Raw genomic sequence first — 26,941 nt, 5'->3', positions numbered from 1 at the left:
GCTACTGTACCAATCTCTCTTTAAAAAGATGCAGTTCTTTGATTTAAACGCAGTGGCGGTTCTAGGGGCGGGGCCACAGTACAGGGGCACTGGCTCCAGCTGAATCTCATTAGCCTCTGAAGTGCCACTGTACCGTCAATTGGTGGCAGTAAAGCACCAGAGCCGTATAGGCTCTGTAATGCTCTACATATAAGACATACAAACATACAGAAGAAGATCTTCATGTGCTTTAAGCAAAGATTGTTAAGGTGGAACAAGATACTTCATGATCAGTAATCACGATAATAGAGAGCAACAGTCGCACCCCTCCTCGGAGCTCAGTTTCCGGAAGTACACTACGTTTCCCATTGTAGCCTACAGTTATAAGTAAAGTGACAAGCATAGGCATGTATTAAAGAGATTTCTGTTAAATACATTTTATTTTCAGTTGTCAAAAGTGGTGGGGACAAAATCTGTGATAACAAGTGCTGGGTACATGTAGCCTACCCAGCGTCGCCGGTTAAAATTAACATGCCTCCGTTTTAAAATAGCGTAGGCCTACACATTTCTAAGTATTCCTACTAGCATATAAATGTAGCCTAAATGTCCATCTTGTCCATCTCTTTTGTCTTCGACTTGACAATAATAGCCTATTAACGGAAATGCGGTCTTGTAATCGTAATGAATGAATGAATTAATCTAAGGTTGCCTATCGAGTCTTTCAGGTTGAACTGAAGGCTATTTCCTTCTGATAGGCCTATAGGCGATTATCTAAAACCATTTTCATTAATTTCAACAATGGTTTATTGAAACGTTGTTTGATTAATTTCGCCAGTCATCACCCTCATTTTAATGATTAAAAGAGACGGATATGCGGAGCATATCTTTGTTTTACTTGGTGTGTCATTGCTTTACTTTGGCGTGTGCCATTGTTTATTTGCTGTGAATCACTCTTTGCTTTACTGGAACAAGATACTTCATGATCAGTAATGTCACGATAATAGAGAGCAACAGTCGCACCCCTCCTCGGAGCTTAGTTTCCGGAAGTACACTACGTTTCCCATTCATTTCTCCAATCTACGTCTGGAACAACGAGTTTTAGACTAAAAAAGGTATGCCTACTGTGTACATATTTTAACTATATCCCATGAGCCTTTTCAAACTTACACATTTCGAACATTGGCAGCGTAACAATAGTTTAAAGGAGAATTCCGGTGTGATATTGACTTAAAGTGTGTTGAAACATGATACCGAGTGTGAGCGTTTGTCTCAGAGCTGATCTCGACCTGCCCCCTGCACTCAGAAATCTGCCGCTAGTTAGCCGATGCTACCAACAGGTTTTCAATGGGGGTGCCTCGGGCATCGGTTTAGCCATGCAAATAAATCACTGTTTTACACCATTTATGAGGCTCAAAGTAGCTCCACACTTTATCTTGTAATCAAGTTGTGATAAGCCGACTGACGAGCACGAACGAACAGGAAGGATAGGGGAACATATTGCAAACATTTTGAGCTTCGTTGATACCGTGTACTCATCATGCTCTTGTAGATTTTATAACTACAGTATATATTTCCTATGGAATTACTTTTCAATATGTTCCTGTCCTTCCTGTTCGTTCGTGCTCGTCAGTCGGCTTATCGCGACTTGATAACAAGATCTAGCGGCAGATTTCTGAGTGGGGGCAGGTCGAGATCAGCTCTGAGACAAACGCTCACACTCGGTATCATGTTTCAACACACTTTAAGTCAATATCACACCGGAATTCTCCTTTAACATGCTTCTATTTTAATCTGACACAAGAAGATGACTATTTATTATGTCAGTACATTCATTTTTGTAAATTGCTTAGCCAGAGTATCCCACCATCATGGTACTTACTGTACATGGCCAGACAATCCCACTTACACAGATATGTGCAGTATATTCTGAGATGCTTGACACTTGGCTAATGCAATGAAAAAACTTTGTAGGATGAATGCATTGCTTTGCTCTATGTCAGTTCAATGTAATAACACAGTATTTGATAAAAAAAAATAAAAAAAACATGATCTTATTTAATTCCAAGTTTTATGTTTTAGTAACTGTGACAACCCCCCGCCCCCCCAGTATATACAGTACACTGCCTTATGTGATTCAGTTAGAAAACATAACTGAGTCTACTTATGGGCCTGAATGAACATAGATGTTATTTTTTTTTTTTTAATTCTTTAGGCTTTAATTGGACTACTCTTCTATAGAACCAATGCTGAAATTGTGATTGGATATTGAACATTAACATTCTACCATTTTCTTTTCATGATGTAAGGCCTACTATCGGTACAATCGGTTTTAGTAAGGCTAACTTGGGAGGAAAATGCCATTCAAGGCCCTTCACCTCTATAGAGTGGTAGGTGGTATGTGACGGTGGCCTACCGTATTTTATGGAGATACTGTATACTTTAGAGACCAACTGAGCATTCTCCGCACAGTATGTCAATACATAATTGTCATAATATGTTCTTTGAAATATGATATCAAATGAAGTGCTTTTTTACCTAAACCCAAATGCATTATCTGAAACCAAAACAATTAGGCTACTTACAGAAACTTCGTAACTCACAAATCTTTTCTGTTTGGTAACCAACTAGCCTACAGTATGTTTGGAAAGCGGGCAAAGATGCTCCTCACCCTATTGGCACATGGAATAAGGTGAACTAGAAATGTGCATCTCCGTGTAGGAGCTGCAAGAGTGGGCTTGCTCACCAGGGGGCAGTGATGTAAACGCCTGAACAGTCCCCCATTCATTTCAGTGGGGAAACGCCTCTGGTGGAGCATGGCGGAACTACATGGGTCTAAAAACGGGAATACTGGAAAAACGATAACCGACAGCCATCCGACATTAACAAGCAACCTGCACCGGATCGGGCCTGATTTTTTAGTGTTTGAACCGCGTCGATAGCTCAAACGCCTTGCAGCAAGCCCACGTTGCCTCATTTACAGGACAACTTTCCACCCAGCTGCAATGAGCATTCTCGAGTGGGTGTTGCCAAAGTCCTTTTAGGCAAGTCCATCCACTCGGTGGCCATATTTTGGCACTTATTAGGCATCTATTTCAGGAAGAAAAGTGCATTTGTAAGGCTTTACAACACCAACCTTTCGCCAGTGGTGAGATCACAACACATGATTGGCACGGTGCATTCAAAACACACCTAATGATTGGCACAATGTCAAAAGTCAAAGTACTTTATTGGCCATTTGTGCATAACACATTGGAATTCTTGTGCAGGCCCTACAAGTCAAGTATTTTAAAAAAAGAACAGACATGACAAGTATTTAAAACAGACATGACAAAGAGTAACACATACAAGACATTCAACAAATAGCATTGCACCTGATCTCCTTATTGCACATTGTCCCATTAGAGTCTTTCACAAAAATATTGCACCTTTTGTCCCTTTGTTAATATTGCACATATTCCCCACATTAAGTTACCCTAGTTTACCCTAATATTGCACATTGTCCCCTTGTTTCAGTATTGCCCATAGTCCCATATACAATACAGTGTAAAATATTGCACAGTGTCCATATTTCCAGGCAGTAACCTCCAAGTGGCATGTGTATGTTATGTTAGTAGTATTGTGTCTTTTATGTCAGTATTTTAATTTTGACAGCAGTCTGACTGTAGCAGGAAAGAAGCTGTTAAAGAGTCTGACCGTCTTAGTTGAGATGCTGTCCGCTCTGCTCTGACGCAGGTTGTATGTGCAGTGTTTGTGTCTGAAAAGTGAGTGGGCTGGGTGTAAGGAGTCTTTGATGATTCTCTCTGCCCTCTTCTGACAGCGCTGTTCATACATGCTTTCCATAGAGGGAAGTTTTGTTCTAATAATCCTCTCTGCAGATTTTATGACACGTTGTAAAGTCCTTCTCTCGGCCTGTGTGGTGTTGCCATACCAGACAGTAATACCTGTGGAGAGGATGCTCTCAACTAGTCCTCTGTATGCTTGTGTAAGGGGGCGGTGACTCAGGCCAGCTTTTTTTAACATGCGTATAAAATAGAGCCTTTGCTGGGCTTTTCTCACTGTGGCTGTAGTGTTTTGGGTCCAGCTCAGGTTGGAAGTCACTTAAATGTATTCACATTTAAAAAAGTCTCTGGTGTTGCTTGTAGGGAGCTCAGTTTGCATTCGCATTCTTGGGTTGCTGTGGTCATGGGGAGTCACATATATATCGTTAACATCTCTTCTTTCAAATGAATCCTTCAAATTTCTAGACAAAAAAATATATCTGAAAGTGGATTTTGAGGGGTACAGACTTCATTCTGCACTTACTCGCAAGCGCCACGTGGAACCAGAACAGAAACTGCAACCAGTTCAGAAACCTGATTTCAAGAGTGGAGGTTCTCCCTAGTTTGGTTATCATCATCACCATACTAAACTCAATATTTTAAGAGTGAACATTATTCTACTGCACAAGAGGTGAGATCAGTGGGCATAGCTCAAATGACTGTACGCATTTGGATAGTCCAACGATCCGGGTGCCCCTTTTGGATAAGGACTCTGCAAACGTGGACAGGAAGCAGGTGAGATAGATGTGCAGGTTTTCAGCCTGAGCTGCAGAGCGAAATCCAAACCGCCGGCAGCAGATCAGGCAGGGTTTACCCAGCCTAACTATTCTGTGTTCTAATCACGCAAAACCAGACAAACCGGTTTGCCACTGACAGTAAATGACAGCTGCGGACTTCAGCCGCCAGGGCAGCCTTTTTTAGATGACTGCATACCGTGATTATTGTTAAGATTCTGATTTCAACCATTTTCAACCATGAATCCCCTGCTGTCTTGAGCGAGCGGACAGATGAAGTTGAACGAGCGCAAGAGAGATCTCCAGAGCGAGCGGTGGCACACGCTTTAAATATGAGCCAATGTGAAACTGAGTGAAAGGGGGCTGTTTTTCCACACAGGCTACTATCTTAGCAAATACACAAAATCATTTGTGGAGCACAACATAGATTCCTGTTCGCTCAATTAACACTAACTTTCATCACGTCGTTTTCATTTTCACGTCACATTTCATTTGTCCTCAAATATAAGTTATGTACTTGTTTAAAACTGTTTTCTGCGCTCAAATTGTTCTACTGCTCGCTCATAAAAGAGGAAAAATTTAACTCCATGTTTTATATTTGGTAAAAAAGGGTAGCCTATACTTCAGTCAGAGGTCAAAGTGCTTCAGCACCACCTGGGGCTATATGTCCACATGCTTTGAGCAGGGGCAGGTTTTGCAATAACTTGGTGGTTTGTTTTCCACATACCCAACATATGAGCTAACAAGTTGATACAAGTCTTCCGCACGTACCCACACTTCGTAGGTTATCACATAGTTTGGCTAAATTAACAACAAGGAAGTATGGCTAGCCCAAATGGAATTCTTATCAAAGGTGGAAAAATTGTTAACGAAGAAGTGAGCCAGCTGGCTGATGTCTATGTTGAAGACGGGAAGATTGTGGCGGTCGGATTAAATCTGCATTTACCCGGCAATGTGCGGGTTATTGATGCCCGGGACAAATTGGTGTTACCCGGTGGCATTGATACTCACACTCATATGGAGTTGGCATTTATGGGTACGAAAGCTGTGGATGATTTTCACATCGGGACAAAGGTAAAGGCAAAGTAAAATGGTTGATGGCAAGTCTATGCTTGGTCTATATTCAAATCATAGGGCTCAATCACTTTACACAATTTCCTTTCACTTTCGAAGTTGTGTCAAATCCCAGTTTGATTGAACATGTAGAACTAAATCAATGTAGCCTATGTTGCATCTTCTATTCATGGGTTTGATCAGGTCCCTTTCCACAGATCACGCACCATGCAGTCTGCATTCGTAATCTAGATGCTTGATTTTATACATCTGTGTCATTGTGGAAAGGGACCTGATGAAACCCACTTACAGTACGTTCCTTGAAGATCATGTGGTAGGTGACATGGGAATTTTAATTGCTCGTGCAATTCAGACGCATTTGTTGATCGTTTGAATACTGGTCGAACCCTGGGGTATCTTGACGAGAAAGGTAAACCACATAACCAATCCAACAAAAAGCAGCAAAGTCAAATTGTGTAATACTGTAGTCATCATCATTTTGAGGAAGACTGCATTTGTCTTTAGAAATAAAGGTGAATATATAAAAAAAAGTTATGACTTATATTGCATTGAGTTCTGACTGGGTCCAGCATTTTTAATGTAGTTCATCTAAACAGTCTCTGATTTTAAACACACTGTTATACACTGCTGTTTAAAATACTTTCTTAAATGCAATCGTTTTGTGTCTAGAACACTGCAGTGGTTATTGATAACTTGCACCTCAGACTTCTATGAGTACTATGAACATTGACATGAAACCACCGTCCAAAGGTTAAAACAGCTTCACACAAGGCCATTCCCACATCATATCTCTGGTTCACAGTTTTACTCTAGTTAACCATGGAAGATAGCAAACATCACATAAAACCTGTTCTGCAACACACATGTATTTAAATCTAATAGTTCCCTGGCTGCTTTACTTGAACGAATGCATCCTATCAGTAAAGCAGGCAACACAATTTAGTTTTCTCAAGTCTCATTCTAGTTTATTCTGGCTAATATCTTGCTAATATGCATAATGATGTACTGTACAGGCATAAAAAAACAATATTTTGGTGATTTGATCTCACAATGAGGCAAAGTACAACCTTGAGGGGAAGCAATTTTTTTCTGAGAAAAAGGGGAATCTCTAAGAAGTAAATAGTTTTAACAAAAAAGCAAAACATTCCATAAGAACCACCATTGGAGAGTTGCGGAAAATGGTATCATCTTGGGGGTCACCAAGTCTCCAATCTTCAAAAGTGACCTCTCTGCTTATCGATTATTTAGAGGACATTTACTTAATGTAAATGGCAGGAGTTACAGAATGGTACAATGACTTTGCCTGGAATTGTGGTCTATTGTCAAATGAATTGAAAATTGTGCTCTTTGGCAAGAAACACTTGAGGTTGGTTTGGCGTACATGAGGATGATTATACTGAAAAGAACCCTATGCCTAATGAGAACTATGGTGGAGGGACTGTGATATTGTGGGGCTGTTTATTCCCTTGGGCCTTGGGAACATTATTAAATTGTATGGCATCATGAACCCCAAGAAAAACATTTTCAATGAAAATCTGTCAAGGTCTGCCAAGACACTAAAAGTGGATCATGATTGGATCATTCATCTGATCAATGAACCAAAATAAATGTCCAGATCCAAATAAAAATGGGTTACTGAACGCAAAATCAAGCTTCTGCCATTGTCATCTCAGTCCCCTGATTTAAAGTCCTTAGAAAACCAGTGGGACGAGTCAAAGAGTAGATTACACAAATGTGGACCTAGGAATCTGGATGAATTGGAGAAATTTTGTATAGACGAATTGTCTTAAATATCTTAAATACCTCCAAACAAAACTGCAGGATTCATCTCAGGTAGAGTCAGCAGTTAGCCAGAATTCTCAGGGAGCTTTATTCACGGCACCGGAGACCTACGTTGCTTGGCTTACAGACGCAGTCTAATGATACAATAAAAAGATACACTTCTTATAGGCTTGACCATGACATCTCCCCCTATGGTATGCCATACTGTTGTCACTAAGTTAACCCACAAGGTTGTATCCCAAACAACTGCTATCTGTGGCATGTTTTCCAGGCCAGTCCTGAGCTCAATAACTGGGGAGGCGCCGGCCATGGTCCTGAAACCACGACCGCTCTCTCCCCTGGCCTCACACTATCTCAACACAACCAGACACAAGTTTCGACACTCCTCAGGAGACATAGAAGACATACCACAGATATTAGACGCAACTCTTCATCCCTTCAACCAGTACATTTCCACACGTACCAGGCACACCAGTTCTCATGCACTCGTGACCTAAGGTTACCTAAGGGTTAACTAAAGGTTAAAAGTTATTCCGACACCAACTTCACAGGGTGTCGTAGGAGAATATTATGAACTGTTTCATTGTCAAAGGGAGGTATAAGAAGCTATTTCAAGCAAGGGTGCCAATATTCGATTTTGTTAAACATATTTATTTATTTATGAGATTTTTCTTTTTCTCAGAATAAATTTGCTTCCTTTCAGGGTTGTATTTTCCCTCATACTTGAGATTACGATAAATCACTAAAATATTATATTATTTGTTTTTAGTCAACTTTAAGGTGCCAATAATTCAGGAGGGTACTGTATGAAATAATTACTGGTAGTGGTTTAGTATTTCTGGTTAGTGCTAGAATCAAGATTAAACTTTGCATTGGCAGCTGTTCCTGACACGTCTTAGGCAACTCCCTCTCAAAATCTCTCTATAGCAACAGAGGAAGTTAGAGTGGGTTCACAAGGATGGTTGAATTATGCAAACCCTATGTTATAGAATATAGATGTAATGTAGTATTGAAATAGAACATGATGATGTATGTGACAAACGTGTTTAATTCAAAATGAGAAAAAAAAGTAGGAAATGTAATTCAAAACATAGCCTATTTGCATAATACACAATGTAAAATACAGTGTTAAAACGGATAATGTGGAGATAGTTACAATGGTTTTGGAAACTGGCATAGATGCTTTATTTCAATGGTTTCTATGTTTGTTGTAGGTACTGTAGGTGGTGGTGGTTTAATATAGTCTGGATGCATAGTTCATGATAACTGACAGTTTGAATGGCTGAACAGTTAAATAGTTGAGTGGTTTAAATGGTTAAATGATCTAATAGTGAATTATTGTAGTGAGGATTTTTATTTTGAAACAGTTGTGGGCAGAGGAAATAGTTTAAAATGATCTGTAATCTTAAGAGAGCCAAATTATGCTTAAAGCCTGAGAGTGAGTACAGTATTGTTTAAGAGTTGAATGTAAACAGTGTATGGATGTTGATAGGCAGATTGATTAATGGATGTTTTTACACAGGCGTCATATTCAAGACCTATGTTACAAAGTTTGAACAAAGATGATACAGTATGTTAAGCGGTTGAATTAGAGAGATTTTGGTCAGAAGAAGAAGAGGAAGAAGACGGATAACGGTATAGTGCATTTTCATGCACTGCAGCAAGTACAACTCTGTAATGCCATAGAAAACACAGTTCCCTTTTGGGTTAAATGATAAAGTCAATCCTCGTAAAAACATTTACATTAATTAAATTCTTAGTTAGTGTGATTTGTATGTTGGCATTTGCAGGTGTTTGCAATCACATACTTTCTTTCTGAGAATGGACATTTTAGGATGATTCAGAATAGCTTAAATCAGCAAAAAATTTTTGCCCATGATGTGTGCAATTACTGGCCTGGAAGCCAGCCCAAATTTAACCCTGCCCACAAAATTCTGAATAGAATTGCATATGGCTGTGAAAGGCTACGACATTACACTCTTTCATAAGGCTACCACACGTCTATTAAAACAAAGGTTAGAAGAAGACAAGAACTTTCTCTTTCTCTTCTCAGAACCTTACAATATACAGTATTAAAAAATATATATTTTTTGCATTAATACTATTCTGATTAATACTGTACAATCCAATCCTGTTACTTTTCATTAGGCCTAGATTAAATGGCCTATTTTTGCTGCGTTCTATTAGGCTGCTGTGGCGGGGGGAACCACCATGATCCTGGACTTTGTCATCCCCCAGAAGGGAGCTTCTCTCCTGGAGGCCTACGAGAAGTGGAGAAGCACGGCCGACCCCAAAGTCTGCTGCGACTACTCCCTCCATGTGGCCGTCACCTGGTGGGATGAGTCTGTATGTCTCAGACACACGCACGCACGCACGCACGCACGCACGCACGCACACACGCACACACACACGCACACACGCGCACACACACGCACACACACTCTGGTCATATTATGTAAACACCAGTAAGGCTGCACAATTTAACTTACTTTTACCTCAATATTTAATTTATTGATCAGTTCTTTGGTCACTGTGATTTTCATTGTGTCCAGACATCATAGTTTTGCTCATGCATGTGCATGTTTGTATTATAGGTCAAAAAGGAAATGGAAACACTTGTTCGCGAGAAAGGTGTCAACTCTTTCAAAATGTTCATGGCCTATAAGGGAGTGTTCATGCTTCAGGACGATGAGCTGTATTCAGCCTTCTCCCAGTGTAAAGAGATCGGTGCCATAGCCCAGGTCCATGCAGAGAATGGAGACTTGATCGCTGAGGTGAGAATATTTATATTTAACTTATTTATTTATATCATGTTGCTCATGGGCTCGCTCTGAATGTTTTACACTCTGTAAAGCACAGTGAGACGTGTTACAGTATGTTTTGGCACTCTATAAGTGAAAAGGAAATGCAATTGAAATTGAAATTTGAATCTGAACATGGTCTTGATATCCAAAATATTTTCCATTTTGTGGGGCCACAGACACATAGTAGCAGGTACACAGGTGTTTGCCTGTGTGTGTGTGTTGTCTAGGTTACCGTTATTAAATCAGTTGGGTGGTCAATAAGTAGCCTAACTGATCAATCAGTTATGCATTGTTGTTCGTTATCCTCAGAGTTAGAGACCACATATAATTGTGAAATTCTAAGTAATAAAACCAGGTTCTCTACACACATCAGCCATTACAAAACTAGAGTGTATTTTGATGTAATTTATTCATCTGTAGCTGCCAAAATGAGACAAGTCAGTGTGCAGTGTCATCCTGATTTTGATGGTCTTTCACAAAAGTGCTTGTGAGGTCATGGAATCCAATAGTAAGTCATTAACTTCTGTGTTGATCAGAGTGGAAATTCACCTGAACAAGAACACACAGATCTCTCAGAACACATCTACAGATCCAGCAGTTCTACATAAGTCATGAAAGACGAGTTAAAGCCAAACCCAATTAACGTGATAATGTAAATGTGAAGGAAATATATCTTTAAAAGTATGGATTAGTGGGTAGGTCTTCACAGGAATTTGCCCTTTGAACAGGCAGTTTCATGAATGCCAGGCAAAGTACCACCAAAGACACATAGCCTTATCAGGAGTAGGCTAGTGGTCCGTCTAGGCTGTCCGTCCATCCGTGTTCATGGCCACTGAAAGTAAACATAAGAGTATAATATCCCATTACAACATCTCTCAGTCTTGGCTCAAATCTCAGGGTAGATCTCAGAGTCAGAGTATTTGCTCTAATTTGCCCCCCCCCCCCCTGAAAAATTAGCCCTGCCCTACCCTCCAAGGTGACTCACTGACCTGAGTAGCCCTAGTGCCGTGTGTTTGTTGGTGTTGTTTTAATGTTTAACTTTTAAAGTCTGTTTATTAAGATCAGTTTATCTGTACAGTGCTCAGTCATTAATGTTTTCACTCACTCATTCATGTATGTATGAATTCAATCTATTATTTAAATTACCAACACTGTATGAAACCAACTTATTCTTCATAATTCAGTTTGACAAAACTACCACAAGAGGGCAGCAAATTAACATGCTGCTGCAATTGCAACCAGACAAGAATGCTTCAGTGAACACTTTCTACGAAAGCTTTTTCTCTGGATGTCCTGCTCTTACTGCTGCTTCTACAAAAATGTTCTCATGGCACGATTGTTATGTAAAAACAGAAGTGTCAGAAGTGCCTTTATAATTGGTTTAGTCATTTTTGATGCGTGCATTTGGACATATATGTTCTTTTGTTGGTTGGTGACTAAGTTGTTCACATTAATGATTTTCCTGTTCATCATGACATTCAGAAACATTTTTCTGCACGAACAGATATCGGTGCATATGGGTGTATTCATGCGGGTGTGTGTGTGTGTGTGTGTGTGTGTGTGTGTGTGTGTGTGTGTGTGTGTGTGTGTGTGTGTGTGTGCATGCGCGCGTGTGCTTGTGTGTGTGTGTGTGTGTGTGTGTGCGTGCGCGCGTGTGCTTGTATGTTTGTGTGTATATGTGTGTGTGTGTGTGTGTGTGTGTGTGTGTCTCTGTGTAGGGTGCCAAGCGGATGCTGGCCCTGGGCATCACGGGGCCGGAGGGCCATGAGCTGTGTCGGCCTGAGGATGTGGAGGCGGAGGCCACGCAGAGAGCCATCACCATCGCCCACGCCGTCAACTGCCCCCTCTACGTGGTCCACGTCATGAGCAAGTCCGCTGCCAGAGTGGTGGCCGGTGCCCGCCGGAGCGGTCAGTGTTTTAGTGTGTGTGTGTGTGTGTGCGTGTGCGTGCGTGTGTGTGTGTGAGAGAAAGAGAGAGAGAGATATAGAGAGAGAAAGAAAGAAAGAGAGAGAGAGAACTTGGTAGTCAGTGGGTTAGATCATCTTGTGGTTCAGAGCAGAGACTCATAACACCCCTAGTACAGAACTTCCATACACATACAAGCTAGAGTACAGAGTGTGCATGTTATTATCCTCTTTCAAATGGGAAATACTGTATGTCTGACCAACTTGTTCCACACGGACTCGGTTTCCCTCTCTCCCTCTCCCTGGTGGTCTGTGCAGGGCGTGTGGTGTTTGGGGAGCCCATAGCAGCGGGTCTGGGCACTGACGGTACCCACTACTGGCACCAAGACTGGTCCCACGCAGCCTCCTTTGTGATGGGGCCCCCCCTCAGACCTGACCCCAGCACCCCAGGCTACCTGATGGACCTGCTGGCCAAGTAGGTGAACTCTCTTTAGGACTTTTCAGGAAAACATTACATTTATTAATATGTGTGTATACTTATGTACAGTAAGTGAATATGCAGCATCTTTTTTTGCTAATATGAAAACTCCAATTATTGATATTATAGTAATGTTTAAAGAGGAACTATGCAGGTTTGGCGATTTCTTCGCTATTTTGACGTTTTTTGCGTCCCCTACAGCTTTAGTGTGTATTTTTTACAACACTCCTTAATCGGTCAGTCTGCCTTTTCATGAGCATGATCGCGAGGCTGCGAGACTTTCTGTTTGTCTGTTTGTCAGAATCTGGTGGCACAAACTTGCAAGCGTGGTTTTTCCGCTCACAGGCGCTAGGGGGAAGCGAGGCAGCCATCATTCAACCCAAAATAAGTCAAATAACCATTCCAATTACTCTGAAGCTGATCAGTTAAAGCAAATTAAGCTGAAAGACTTGCATAGTTCACCTTTAATGTAGGCTTTCAACTTTATTTCAAACCATTATTTTTGAGTAATGACTAGAGTTAATCCTGTATACTGTTAGTCTCATCAGACAAAAGCATCTGCTAAATTCTATAAACATAAACATCTCTCAAGGGAGCTCACTGAGTTCAGTAAGCGCCTTTGCTAAAGCAATATTTTATTGAATATGAACACAGATCTTTAATTCATTTTTAACTCTTCCTCTGACAGTGATGATTTGAGCGTAACTGGCACAGACAACTGCACATTCTCCCTCTGCCAGAAAGCTCTTGGAAAAGACGATTTCACCAAAATCCCCAACGGGGTGAACGGTGTGGAAGACAGGATGTCAGTCATCTGGGAGAAAGGAGTGGTCAGTGTTCATATTTATAGCTGGCTCTGGCTGTCTAACTGATATGTCTGCCTGATTGGTGCACTTGAGACTGGGAAAAATGGACAAAATGAAGAGTTCTTAACCTGCTAATTGCAGTGATAAACTTGTGTGAAGTTTTGTCCAAACGATGCAATGTTCATGCTTTATGCCAACCTATTTTATCATTTTATATTAGTTATATGCTTTACACTTTTCCGGGTGAAAAGCAGGTTCTGTGTATCTAGGCTGTAGCTCACAAAGATCCACTCTGTCCTTTAGACCACTAGTTCAAGGTGCACTGACAGACTGAACTGAACTGAACTTTTTTCCCCCTGCTGTTTACTTTCCTCAGCATAGTGGGAAAATGGATGAAAATCGATTTGTGGCTGTTACCAGCACGAACGCTGCAAAAATCTTCAACCTTTACCCTCAAAAAGGGCGAATTGCCCCCGGTTCAGATGCAGACCTGGTCATATGGGATCCAAAGGCCACCAGGTAAAAGACCATATGCCACAAAGTGCATACTGTAGTTTCCTCAGCATAGCACTCGAGACTCCGTACGGTGGGAGAATTATATTGATATAATATGATTGATTGAGTAACGTTGAACTAGTGCTACATAAGAACATTTCAACCTTATTTTTGACATGGTATTTTGACTTTATTCCTGACATTTCCACTTTATTCTTGACATTTTAATGTTTCTCCCCATTTCTTATTTTGCTCTTAATGGTGCTGTAACACTCCATCATTCCTCCTCGTGTTCGGGTCCTGTTCGCACTGTCAGAAATATTATTATGCCAATAGTGGCGTACAATGCATCATCCTTTGTTTATAGCATATGTATTAATGCAAACAAACCATGCCATGATTGCTTTAATAACTAACCATAATTATGTTTGTTAATCACACGGTGGTTGTTACAATTACAATAATAGAACTCACTTCAGTTATGGTAAAAGCAGCCCAGATTGTATAGAAGGACAAATCTAAAGGCAAAAGATACACTCTCTCAGAACACATAAAATGTGACATGATGACGCATCATCCGGCTTTAGAATTGCGATGAGCTCCCGTAGCTGATCTGGAGCGCACTGTTCCCCCATCACATTGTCAGAGGCTTGTGGCAGGATCATAGACTGCAGCTCTAGGTCATGCGGTGATGTCATGCGTCGGTGAACTGATAGGAACAATCCTAACAATCCCGTGCTGTATTTCTAACATCTTCAGTCTTACGCACTGTACAGTATTCTGGTCTTATACTGTACAGTCATGCCTGCTCACAGATATGGATGTTTGACACAGATAGTGTCCAAGTTGAAGGCATGGATATGTGCATGATCTCGCTTACGATACACACACACACACACACACACGCGAGCGCGCGCGCACACGCACACGCACACGCACACACACACACGCATTGCACACACATTGCACACACACACACACACACACACACACACACACACACTGCACTACACACTGCACTGTGGTGTTACAGTAGCCAATATAGCCTGCCTGCCTGCCTGCCTGCCTGTGTGAGTGAGGGAGATGGGGAGTGAATATAGGAGCTGCACTAGTGAGTCCCATGGTTGTTATGTTATATAACCCCAGAGCAGCTCCGCTCCCTGTGCTGCTGCTGCTGCTGCTGAATCAGGGCTGAGCGCCTCCAGGCGCGGCGTCCTCCGCTGGGCCCAGTGACGTGGCCCACACACAGGGTACAGCCAGCTCAGGCACCACTGCATCCAACGCCCGTATAGGGACCCAGCGCTCATATCTCGTTTGTAAGTAAACACAGAGTGGGAAACAGACTTAACTCTAGCAGCTTCCGGACGACAGTGAGTTGATTGAAAGTTATCGATAGAAAAGTGCTTTTTATTTATGTCTACATGTCGCTGTATTGTTGGTGCTAACTAACCTCTTGCTCTTTGTGTTAATGTATGTTTTGTCTTTTTTGTCTAATCTGTAAACTCACTCTCCACCTTGGAGACAATAAAGGCTCATCTTATCTTATCTTATCTTATCTTATCTCAAGTGCTGATGACTGATCAAACACCTAAACCATCGCCCCGTTCAAAATTATCTCTAACAATTTAATCACAAACTGTCATTTGGCAGGTTGGTCCGAATAGCATACTTAACACTGACAACATGTGTGATGTGTGTGCGAGAAAAGACAATAATGAGAATCCCGGGGTATGGCTAGTATACTGTATGCTTCACTGAAAAAAACTAAAGAAATTGGAGCTTAACTCCGGTATGCGGACATTCCCTCTTTTTCTCTGCAGCACACATATTGCCACAGCAGGTGCACGTAAACAAGTGAAAATACATGAAAGTCTATGCCAGATGTGGAGTAGTATATGATAAATAATTTCAGAGTGATTTGCTGATAAACTCAAGGAAAGACATGTGTCAGAAACAAAAAGCTGATGTGTCAGTTGGTTTGGATGTACCTCTTTGAATGGCAGTTTAAGGCATTCCATCATTTCATCAACTCAGAAGGAAATATACTGCCTGGGATGGGAATTCCTTTTTCCACAGACACCATCTTCAACTCCTCTGAGTTGACCCTGAATAAGAATGCAGATATTTCAAATTAAAAGGAACTAACGGTTTTGCACGGTCATATCAAGTTCAGGTGTTAGGTTACATCTGCATGAAGCCTGAAGGAAAAAAAGAGTATTTTCAGGGCATTGTTTAGAAAAGTCCTGACTTTTTCTCGTGTCTAGCATTGATGCGTTTGGCCCAGAACTCTTACAATTTGCCAAATTTGGAGAAGAAAGGAAGGGTCTCAGTGCCTCAGGATGCTCTCTACGGTTGAGTTGGGAGAAATGTCTCGTTGACCCCTTTGGTGGTCATTAGCCCCGTAGTGTAGATACCCTGCTTTGCATTTGATGAGGCTGGTGGTGAGTCCAGTCGTGGCAAGGAACAGTTAATTGCCCACCCTCTTCGTAATGACTGTATGTGGAATCAAAGGCACTCCTGTCCTTGCAGAATTATGCAATGGATGTTTCCCTTTGATTCTTGGAGCCTGGAGAGCTTTAGATGAAACTAAGCTTTTCCCCTCTCCAATTGAACAAGACCTGAAGGCTAGTTATAATGTGGATTGAAGTCTTATGTAAGATCACTCAAGACCATTTCAGAATGCTATGACTATTACCTATGCCAGTAATTCTTTCTTTGAAGATACACACCAACTTATCTTATTTGCCATCTACCATCTGCCATCTAGAGATAGATAAGGGGGCACATTAACCTCCTGTTCTTTTTTGCATGCAATAACCCAGTCTGACACTGTTAGCTTAGCATAATTCACTGGAAGGGGCTGATAGACAACAAATTTCCCCGAAAGTCAGCATGTTCCTTTAAGTAAAGCCCAAGTGGCCCTTTAGTAAAATGTATCATTTCATTATGCAATCGGCAAGCATACAGCACCATACACATTTATATATATTTTTTTTACTGAAGAGCTGATCTCAAAGATGTATTTCAGCCATTTGCTGTCTGTAAGATTTTTCCATCGCTGCATTTTGGTAATGAAAATCTAAAATGGGTTCCTGTCATTTCAGTATCAACCTATAATTTTTATGTATTATGCTTTCTCAGAGGCAGACATCTTTTGCTCATAGACAAAATGTTGGTGCTGCAGTTTGTTTGTTTGTTTATTTTTTATTCATATTACTATGCTGATCCAGCATGACTGGAAAAGGCTTACACAACACCTTCAACACACACATATGCAAAAACTTTTGTCAGTTCCATTTGTTCGGCACGTTTGCATTGTGAACGCCTGCCTTTTAGGTGGGACCTGATGTCAGAGAGACAATGATTCATCGTTGTTTTGTTGTTGCAGTTGTAAAAAAAAAACAATAAATGTTGTCGCTATTATCTGAATTTGCTGAAGCCGAGTCTTTTGCCCTCCAGGACCATCTCTGCCAAGACCCACCATCAGGCCGTGGACTACAACATCTTCGAGGGCATGGTGTGTCACGGCGTTCCCGTGGTCACTATCTCCAGAGGGAAGGTGGTATATGACAATGGGAAGGTGCTGACCAGTCCGGGAGAGGGTCGCTTCATCCCCCGAAAACCCTTCGCCGAGTTTGTGTACAAGAGGGTGAATCAGAGAGAGGAGGTCAGTGGGTACCATCAGTTGGCCATCTTGTAACCGATTGAAATCCAGTGCCATGTCATCACCATATGAAGACCATTTTATAGTCACACTATGTGACACTTTTTGTCTAAAGTGACTTTAAAAAGACATAAAAAAGTGCAACAGAGTAGCGTGTCTCTTTCACGCCCTCCACAAAAGAGCACCTTTGTTGTGAAGTCAATATCTGCAGAGGACTGCAAAGTAGCACTCTGAGCTTTTCTGATACTGCAATAACAATGAAACACATCTGCCCTCTGTGCCAAGTGCAGTGTACAACACTGGTCCTTTTCCAATGTAAAGATCTATGGTGATTGATATCAATAATGATTTGTAATGTGTAATTCTGTGATAATAATTAGTTCATTTGAACTTTCTCCTCAGGTGGGAACGCCTCTTGCAGTGAGCAGGGAGCCTTATTGCGGAGAAGTCATATCTTTAGCATCTAATGGGAAAGCCTGAGGGCAAAACTCACAGGTAAAGCGAATGAAGTGTCTTGCGCACTCTCTAATATAACACAAGAGTAACACTTCATCAGTCAAATCTGGGCCCATGTCCAAGTTGTCAGAATGGTCTCCCAGTCATGATGAGCATTGGCTGATATCAGAGGTGACAAGGCTTGTCTCTCTTTTTTTTATCAACTGCTTCAGCTCTTTATAGATTTGAACACCCTGGCTCTCATCCTGGCACGCTAGTGCTTAACAGAGCTGCCACCTTCAGTTTGAGATGCTCTGGTGTGCTGTCTTTTTCTGTGCACGTTTTGAACATTGTGACTATTTCCAAACCAATACATGCAGACAGAATCATCGAGGTATTGACGTGTTTTTGAAGAGGGAAGTAAACTGGGATTGTTTTAAAGGACAATATGTATGTCGCCTTGTGTGGCTAATTAGAAATAGTCTGTGATATATTTCCCAGTCCAGCAGTTATTTTGAAAGCCTTTTGCAATCATCAAATTTTGGTGACTGGATATGTTGTTTTACTGTACATTTCAGGTCAAAAGGATTGAAAGGGAGAACGCAGAAAAAGGATTGCTCCTCACTTGAAAAGATTTTCTTCAACTTTCAACCAAAGAAAACACACTTATTATTCACAAGTATTCTTCAGAGCTGACGGCATTGAGTGTATAAAAAGTCATTCCAACCTACCATCATAAGAAACACATACAGAATAAATATTTCATGCGTGAAAATGTGTATATTGTTGTAGTTAAGCAGACTGTATTTTAGAGTAAGGTTAAATGAAATATTCGCTTTGTCATGTTTAACATTTCACATTAAATAATGACAACTTTGTATTGCAACAAAATCTAGCAGGGTCTCCATAGTTTTCCCCCTACAGTGGGGCTGGCTGGTGGCTGCAGGCTACACTCAGGATGTCCTCTACAGTGTAGTTAACATGCCTCTCTCCAGAGACAAGGCCCTCACAGGAACACCATTACCTAAATCCTCCTTATCTCAGTAGGTCGTCCTCGCCGAATGTAGGCTTTAGGTTCTTATCTATACCACACATTCACAGTCAAATTAGCATTTAAAAAATCCCTTCCTGCCACCTGAGCTACAGTTGTTCATGTCCTCTCCTCTTCTGACTGGCAGTGGGGGCAGTCAGTATCAGCATGTTTATATAGTTTTATCTGTTAGGATGGGGTGGCATCAGCAGCCTCCAATGACATCAAGAAATAACTTTCAGAAAGTGTTACACAGTAATAATACTGTACAAGGAATTATCAACAGACAATTTGGACAAAAAAAAAATGTTCAGTCTTGGATATTTTTTTCCTGGAACAGGATATTTTGAAAACTGAAATAAATATAAGTGTTTATCGATGAGTCTTGTGTGAATTATCTGCATGTGCCTACATGGCAATATTATGCATTCTGCTGAAGTTTATCTAGAAAAAACATAAATGTTGCAGTGTGAAGTTATAAGAAAACGATGACTGCTTTTCATAGGAAACACTGACTTGGAAAATTATGTGATGTATACTGTAGCTATGCACACTGTAGCTTGCACTGTAACATTTAAGTAAATGAGGACTGCCCCTCATGGCAGACCATTGCCAAGATAAACTTGTGAATTCACCTGAGGAAGATCTATGACCGAAATGTTGTAAATAAATATACATGCGTAATGGACGGTGTGCGGGATTTTCTTTCACTAGTTTAACTGGGTAACCTATTCCGACGCACCTGTCCCTACAAAAGAGGTGTGCAAAAGCGTTTTGTAAACCTAGACGATTGCCTAGAGACACCCAAATGAGTTAACAGTCATATTCAAGTTGGTGTATAATATAACAGTTCATTGTTCATCAACATAAACATTGCATTTGTGAGGTACAAATATTTTATTGGAAAGCTTGATGAAAGTATTACAAAATGTATTACAAATTCACATTATGGATACTGTATGTGCTGAGACTCATAATCAGAGAGACTGTATTACATGTTATAAGTAGGGCTGGGCACGTTAACTCGTTAATATCACGTTAACTCATCAATCATTTAGGCCTAACGCCGACAATTATTTTATCGCGCATTAACATTTATTATTTATTTTATACTGTAAAAGTCTGTTGCTCACAGGCTGGTCACAGGCGTCTCATCACGCATTGAAATTCCATAGCCTACATTCACGAAATCAGGAGATGTGCAACAGAAGTGAGAGAAAGCACTGGCTGCAGCAGGACAAGTGCAAGTCACATGTTCACGGTGCACGTTGTCACAGGCACGTCTAATGTTTATGTTTTGCGCTGGATTTGCGGCTACTGTGTTCAATTGGCATTGATAAGTTAACAGTCGTTTTTTCCTACATGGTAACGTTGTTGTATGGAAAGAAAACATTAGCCTTGAGTATTTTAATATTCAGTTGTAAACAAAGACATCTTCCTATGTAGCCCAAGCTGTAAATGGACTGAAGTTCGCTCTAAATATCTAATTTCATCGATTATGCTAACCGTTAGCATTTCTATGGGATTTCTCATAGACATTAGCCATAAGCTAACGCATTAGTATAATTCTGTAACTTGGAATGATAGCCTACGTGACTGCACTCTAACAAAACATTGAAGGAAATAACTGAAATGTACTCTGTTGTTCTGCTTAGTTTTACAGTAAAAGTTTGAAAAGAATTTCAGCATCAGAGTTTCCCTTGGGAAATTGGTTAGCCCTATATCCATCTATTCTAATGTAGCTGGTTGACTTCATCATTACCACACACACAAGAGGGGGCAGAATTACAAATGTGTCATAGAGTGACAATGCATTGGTTGATTTGGTTAGAAAGTAGGTTGGTAATTGATTATAATAGTAATGTTGCTACTCAGAAATAATGAGCTGTAAAGTAACTCAGACTTTTAAAAAACATTTTTTTAAAAAAAACATTTTTAGTCAAAGGATATTGACTAATTATCGTTATAGTCAAAATCACAAAAAATATCAAGATATTATTTTTTGCCCATATCACCCACCCTAATAGGCCTAAATAAAAAAAATAATTTTGACATTATACCAGGCTAGGCTTATTACAACAAGTATTATGGAAATATCTACACGCACCAAAAAAGTGTGTACAACAAGCTTTAAATTTGTATTTCTTTTGATTACATTGTGTAAGTTGAGATTTAGCCTAAACTAAATAATTTATTTAACTGCTACTGTATAAACAAAATGCTGATGTTAGATGTTTGCAGAAAAAATGCTATGGCACTTGCGTTCATATGGCAGCACATTTAAAATAAATATGTGCCATATATTACTTTTGAATTCATTGTTGAGTTTTGCGTATAATAATGCGATTAATCATGATTAATCAGGGAAATCATGCGATTAATCACGATTAAAAATGTTAATCGTTGCCCAGCCCTAGTTATAAGTAAGTTGTATTCGCTACAGTAACTCACTCCTGTTCTGTCATAAAGCCAATTACTGGTGAAACCGAAAATGGTGTAACCAACCATAATCGTGATTCATAATCGCAGAAATGTGTATGTCAGAGAGAGAGGGAGAGAGAGAGAGAGAGAGAGAGAGAGAGAGACGCCAGTTTGAGGCATTAAAAACCCAGGAACTGAACCCAGAAAGGGTGCCCTCTGCCAGCTGGTACTGAAGCTAACTAACTACAGTAACTCACTAACTCTGTCACAAAATCGAATACATAACACATTCAGATCAACAGTGCTTCCAAACCACAAATTTGTGTCAATAAAATCATCAAGCAAAAGAATACTATTTTGAGCATTGGAGAAACCCAACTACAAGCCAAAGTAGAATGAAATTCTATGTAAGCCTAAAATGAGATTACAAATTGGCAGAGTATCTTGTCTCTGTCAGAAGTACAAAGCAGAGGCGAATCCTGACCAATATACACTCAGTGACCACACCCTTGCAGTGGACACAGGTAGACAGAAAAGTTGAGATGGAGGAGAACTTTCTTCTTCACTGTGAAAAGTGTAGAGGATTAAATTAAAAATAATAATAAAACAAACCCATACATTTAAAACCAACTATGACTGTCCTCACAGGGGAGGGACCTTCAGCTGCCTTGGCAGAAAAATATATGTCACTATGTCATAACCTAAGTGACACTTGTTTCATGTTTTCCACACATTCTTCTGTGTGATTGCTTTGGCAATGCAAGTACCTTATTGTCATGCCAGTGAAGCATCTTTGAGTTGAGTTGAGTTGAGTTGAGATACACGTCAATAAAATCCAGTGAGGTGACATCAGTACAGAATCAGGCTTGATTTAGGGGTTCATAAAGTCATGAAAAGGGCACATGGAGAGGCCAAATGCATACATCTGTTGCAAACAGTGATACTGTTTCTGCAATATAGCTACTGTAGCTCTCACATCCATTTACTATCCAATGTGCTTTTCTCAGCAGGACATTGCAGCTTTAAAATGAAGAGTCATTTTAAAAGGGGATTTCTTCCCCATCCAGAGTTCATCATTGATCCATAAATATAGTAAATATAGTTTTCATGTCTATCCATCACTGAGCTTCTGCTTTTCAACTTCACGTTTTCTGTGATTTCACAAGGCACTTGTTAGCCTGCCACAACTTGCAACATTCAACCAGGAATAATGCTATCTGTTTAACATTGTTGCAATCTAATGTAGAGGCAGAACGTACAACACTGACCATACACGCCACTTACTGTAGCTTTACTCATGCCTGAGTCAGGCCAGGGGTTAAAAATGGTCTTGCTGTTGTCCAAATATGATCGGACACCAAAACTGTGCCTGGGAAAAGAAGGAAGAAGAAAGGGGAAATGAGCTGGGGAATATGTCAGAAGCATTAGTGGTCAACTAGAGTAATGGGTTAAAGGAGAAATGCCTTCAAGTTAAAAAAAACGACAACAACAACAACAACTACTACTGAAAGGCAAAAGAAAGAAACAGACCTGCTTGACCAGTGTCGCCAGCTCTCCTTTCAGCTTCTCCAACTTGCTCTTGGACCTCTTCCTCAGGATCTTCTCATGCAGGTGCTGGGCTCGAGCCTCGGCGTGTTCCGAGAAGAAGTGCTCGGACACAAACAGCCGGAGCTGGGTGAGTTTGGCCGACACGAGACTGAGGCACACCAGCAGGGTGAGAATAACGGCCAGGGGAGCGGTGGAGTACACCAGCAGCTTGGGCTCTGGCAGACACTTTTTTTCAAAGAGGGTGATATTGTAAGAGTAGTCCTGCCTGTCTTTGTCCACACCGAGTGGGATCCCGATGAAGGCTTTGTCCTCCTGAAAGACAGAGACATGCCATGTCATCATTGTGAAAGAGAGATGGATACTCTCATGACTCATTGATTGATACATAGCCCCCACATTTATACAGCTCTGTGATTTGGTCTTGAGATTCTGACATGAACTTCCATCATCTTTTTATCATTAAGAAGCTAGATCCCTTTTGTCAAATGGTCAATCCAAAGCACACAGCAAACACAAAGCTATATATGGCATGTGCACATTGGCAGAAGACATTCCTATAACACACAGCTCATCCAGCTGGAATAGTTTAAATAAAGGACACTCAATATTCATGTGTACAATCATATTGTTGTCGCCTATACGGATTCCTTGGCAATGGCCAGATGGCTCAGATATGCCTGTTAACACCTTAGAAATCTCCTCTCACGGACATTAAAGTCAAAGGTATCTACACAATTAAGTAGCTCTACCATCTTCTCAATGAGTTGACAAAGTTGGTACAGTATTGCGATAAGAATCCACTTTATCCTTTTATCTTCAATTCCTCCATCAGTCCAAGACTTGAGGTTACATCATGTCCTTCTCACCTGCACTTACCTTTATATGCATGATCACAGGGACCTGAAACGGTTCCAGCTCCTCTAGTCGAGTGCGAAGCACCGCTATGATCCAATACACCAGTGCGTCGATGCCAATGAAGAACAGCCAGATAAGCAGGTTGGTCAAGACTGGCATGGCGAATCTCAAAATGACCTTTCCCTCCTTGGCAGAAGGACGGGCAGACGGAATGGCGACGTAGCGCTTCTTCTCGTTCTCCCTCAGTGGGAAAATGGAGGGCCTGCCCTGGGCCCTCTGCTGCTCGTCGTACCTCAGCAGGGCTTTGGTGACGAAGATGTTCTGGAAGGCCCTGTCCGTGCGGTACTTCTTCACGTAGCGGGCGGTGAGGAGCACGAGCAGAAGGATGCCCAGCGCTGGTAGAAGCTTCTGGGCCACGGAGGCGGCCGCGTTCATGGAGGCCAGGGCGGACGTGGCCGTCTGGTTCAGCACACGCTTGGCCTCGGACACCTTCTGCGTGAACTCCACCGAGTCGACCGAGGCCTTCAGCTTGAACTCCGGCACGACGGACATAAAGCCGAAGTCGGTGAAGTGCTTGAGCTGGCCCCCGACCCATTTGAGCATCCGCACGTAGTTGCTGAGCGGCGCCAGGTCCACCAGGACTTTCTTGGCCTCCAGGTTGCAGAGCAGACTCTTGGCCAGTCCCCGGAGGTTCTCCAGTGTGTTCTCCACGTTCCACAAGATCACCAAACTCGTTCCGGCAGCGATAAGGACGTTCCGCGTCTGCTTCAGGCCGCAGGAGATGAGGACCAGCACGGCAAAACAGCGGACGCAGTGCGACACGGACAAGGCTACAGTAGAACCTATGGCAAAAGCAACCGCCATTCCAGCAGACACCTCGACCTCATACTTTAGAGAGTAGCGTAGACCAATGAAGAGCAGGCATGACAGGAAGACGCTCAGGGCGAGGCAGGCGACGGAGAGAAGCAGCTTGTCCCTCCGGCTGTCGGGGGAGTCAGCTGTGAAGAGCTGAACTGTACCACACCAGACCTGACGCAAGGTCTCCTTCAGCTGAGCACCAGGGATCCTCATGGTCAGTGTCTACAGTATAAACACATTTAAGTGAGAGAATAGAACAAATGGCCCCTAAGTCATTCGTGTGGGGACCACTTACATTTAAAAAAAAAAAAAAAAATAGATTGTGCAGATTAGGCTACTAAGTGAAGGAAGAAGTTAAGGGAAAGAAAAAGATTAAAAAGATACTTGGATATAGGCCTACTTGTACTCCTGTTTTTTAAGCTGAATGGAAATACTGTTATCAGTCATAAAGAAACGTAATCCCTTAGTATTGACTCTGACTCTTAGAATCAATCTTGATGGCAGATTTTGAATAGCAGTCTGAATGGCAGTTCAGTAAACATAATCATATTTAAATTGCACTCTGTGCTTAATAAAGAGAAAGCCAACTCTGTCTGTGATTTGTCAGTGAGATATCTACTAAATGTCAGACAAAACAATAGGCATAAAAGAAGCAGAAACCCTGTGTTACCTGATGGTGCTCTTGACTTTGTGTCCAAATGCAGTAAGCAGAAGTGCTGTGCTGCTCTTCTGCATCTCAGACAAACCACGCTTACTCATCACAGGCATGAGTTATGTCGCAAATTTAAAACCACACCACAGACGTGCGTTCACGTGCAGTGCATGAGAATCTCCAGCAATGGAACTCAAGACAATAAAAAACACGTGACATGAGAGAGAGGGTGACCCAATTTGTCATTTAACATTGGTTCTACGCAGCATTGGGGTATGTACCAAATAAGGTATAGAATACTAAGGTGTCGTCAAAGTAGAGAAGCATTTGTAAATACTCCATCATTTGTACTAAGGAAGTAGTGTGTGGGGTATTTGTTCCTTCTTGTTTAGTATGTCTTGTCCTCTTTTGTTTTATGAAAGACTTAGCTTCAACTTTCTTAATGAAATAACATGCTTTAGTAATCTGCTCATGATATCCTAAGCAAAATAATTAAATATATCATAAATTATCTACTGTATATAATGTCATATCTATTTTTGACATTGTCAGTGGACACCGTTGTTAAACTTACTGTGCCAGTTACTGTAATGTAGGGTAACATGCTGTACAATAACAGAATATTCAGCACATCAAAGATCTCTGCACATTCTGATGATGAGATATACAGAAGCCCTACCAGAGAGGGTTAAAGCGGAGCAGGATCTTTGGTCCTACTTAGTCCATGGTTTTGAGAGGAGCCTCTCTCAACTGAGAAGTTGTATATTTCATATTGGCTGTGAGCTGGGAATATAGTTATGTTGTTCATCTCAGTGGTGATGTTTAAGGTGTGGCTGTGGATACATTGGAAAACACTTTTCCAATGTTCAATGTGCATGTTCATTGCCAGCTGTACTCCACTCAAGACAGTGAAAACTTTACTGTGAGTGTTCATCATCATCACACTTATCATAATGATGCTTAACGCACTGGGCTGAATTTACTTGATTTAATATGGCAGTGTGACCATCCTGAGTTAAAGGTCTACTGTGAGAAAATATCTCCCATCTACCGATGAGATTGTATATAACAACCGACTTATTACTACTCTCTATCTCCTTCCTATTCCATGTGTGTGTCACAAGCGACAGTAGCAGCAACATAACCAAGATATGTCATCCAACATGAATTCATTGAGTAGCCTTTCCTGATGATGAGGTTAGTTTAGTCAATTAGTGCTTGAAACTATAGGTCATATCCTTCATGCACGATGAGTAATGTTGTTACATTTTTGTTATCTTGGTACCACTGCTAACATCAGCTAGCTTATACAAGCTTATACTAACATATACAAGCAAGCAGCCACAATGAATATAAGCTAATGTTACCAAATGATCAGTGCTAACGTTATTCTACATACAGTACAGTCCTGTACAAGATATGCTGTTAGTTCACAATAGCACTAACAGGGTACATCTATTATCTTCATGTGAGGAGTCAGAGATCATCATCAGGTGATTCAAGGTGAGGGAGAGGAAGAGGGAGGATGTGTGTGTTAAGTTAGTAGTCATCCATTCAAACAGGCAAACATGCCTATTCTCTGAGACTGGACTGGGACACCGGTG

At 41.2% G+C, this 26,941-nt stretch overlaps 2 protein-coding genes across 2 annotated transcripts; one reads left to right on the top strand and one right to left on the bottom strand.

Moving 5' to 3' along the window:
* Positions 1-5,217: 5,217 nt before the first annotated feature.
* On the top strand, positions 5,218-19,382 carry dpys (dihydropyrimidinase). Its single transcript, XM_062538920.1, has 10 exons — positions 5,218-5,605; positions 9,575-9,733; positions 9,982-10,161; positions 11,910-12,099; positions 12,414-12,570; positions 13,262-13,403; positions 13,756-13,898; positions 17,334-17,541; positions 17,941-18,033; positions 18,552-19,382. Exons 1-9 carry the CDS (start codon positions 5,354-5,356, stop codon positions 18,016-18,018), a joined length of 1,509 nt encoding a protein of 502 aa, XP_062394904.1. The 5' UTR covers positions 5,218-5,353; the 3' UTR covers positions 18,019-18,033; positions 18,552-19,382.
* A 3,287-nt stretch (positions 19,383-22,669) lies between these two features.
* On the bottom strand, positions 22,670-24,898 carry LOC134083387 (dendritic cell-specific transmembrane protein). The gene is made up of 3 exons (XM_062539715.1): positions 23,849-24,898; positions 22,955-23,284; positions 22,670-22,793 (listed from the first exon to the last, which is right to left on the bottom strand). Exons 1-3 carry the CDS (start codon positions 24,896-24,898, stop codon positions 22,743-22,745), a joined length of 1,431 nt encoding a protein of 476 aa, XP_062395699.1. The 3' UTR covers positions 22,670-22,742.
* Between the last annotated feature and the right edge of the window lie 2,043 nt (positions 24,899-26,941).

This window comes from Sardina pilchardus, chromosome 6, assembly GCF_963854185.1.
Source record: "Sardina pilchardus chromosome 6, fSarPil1.1, whole genome shotgun sequence".
NCBI lineage: Eukaryota > Metazoa > Chordata > Actinopteri > Clupeiformes > Clupeidae > Sardina > Sardina pilchardus.
Note: the sequence above shows the minus strand (reverse complement) of the source record. Positions and strands in the feature narration are given on the sequence as shown.

Coding starts and splice junctions, on each gene's coding strand:
- LOC134083387 (XM_062539715.1), bottom strand. CDS start 24,898: ATGAGGATCCCTGGTGCTCAGCTGAAGGAGACCTTGCGTCAGGTCTGG. Junction 23,285..23,848: donor CTGTGATCATGCATATAAAG/GTAAGTGCAGGT, acceptor TCTGTCTTTCAG/GAGGACAAAGCCTTCATCGG. Junction 22,794..22,954: donor TGGCGACACTGGTCAAGCAG/GTCTGTTTCTTT, acceptor TTCTTTTCCCAG/GCACAGTTTTGGTGTCCGAT.
- dpys (XM_062538920.1), top strand. CDS start 5,354: ATGGCTAGCCCAAATGGAATTCTTATCAAAGGTGGAAAAATTGTTAAC. Junction 12,100..12,413: donor GGCCGGTGCCCGCCGGAGCG/GTCAGTGTTTTA, acceptor TGGTCTGTGCAG/GGCGTGTGGTGTTTGGGGAG. Junction 17,542..17,940: donor GGGTGAATCAGAGAGAGGAG/GTCAGTGGGTAC, acceptor CTTTCTCCTCAG/GTGGGAACGCCTCTTGCAGT.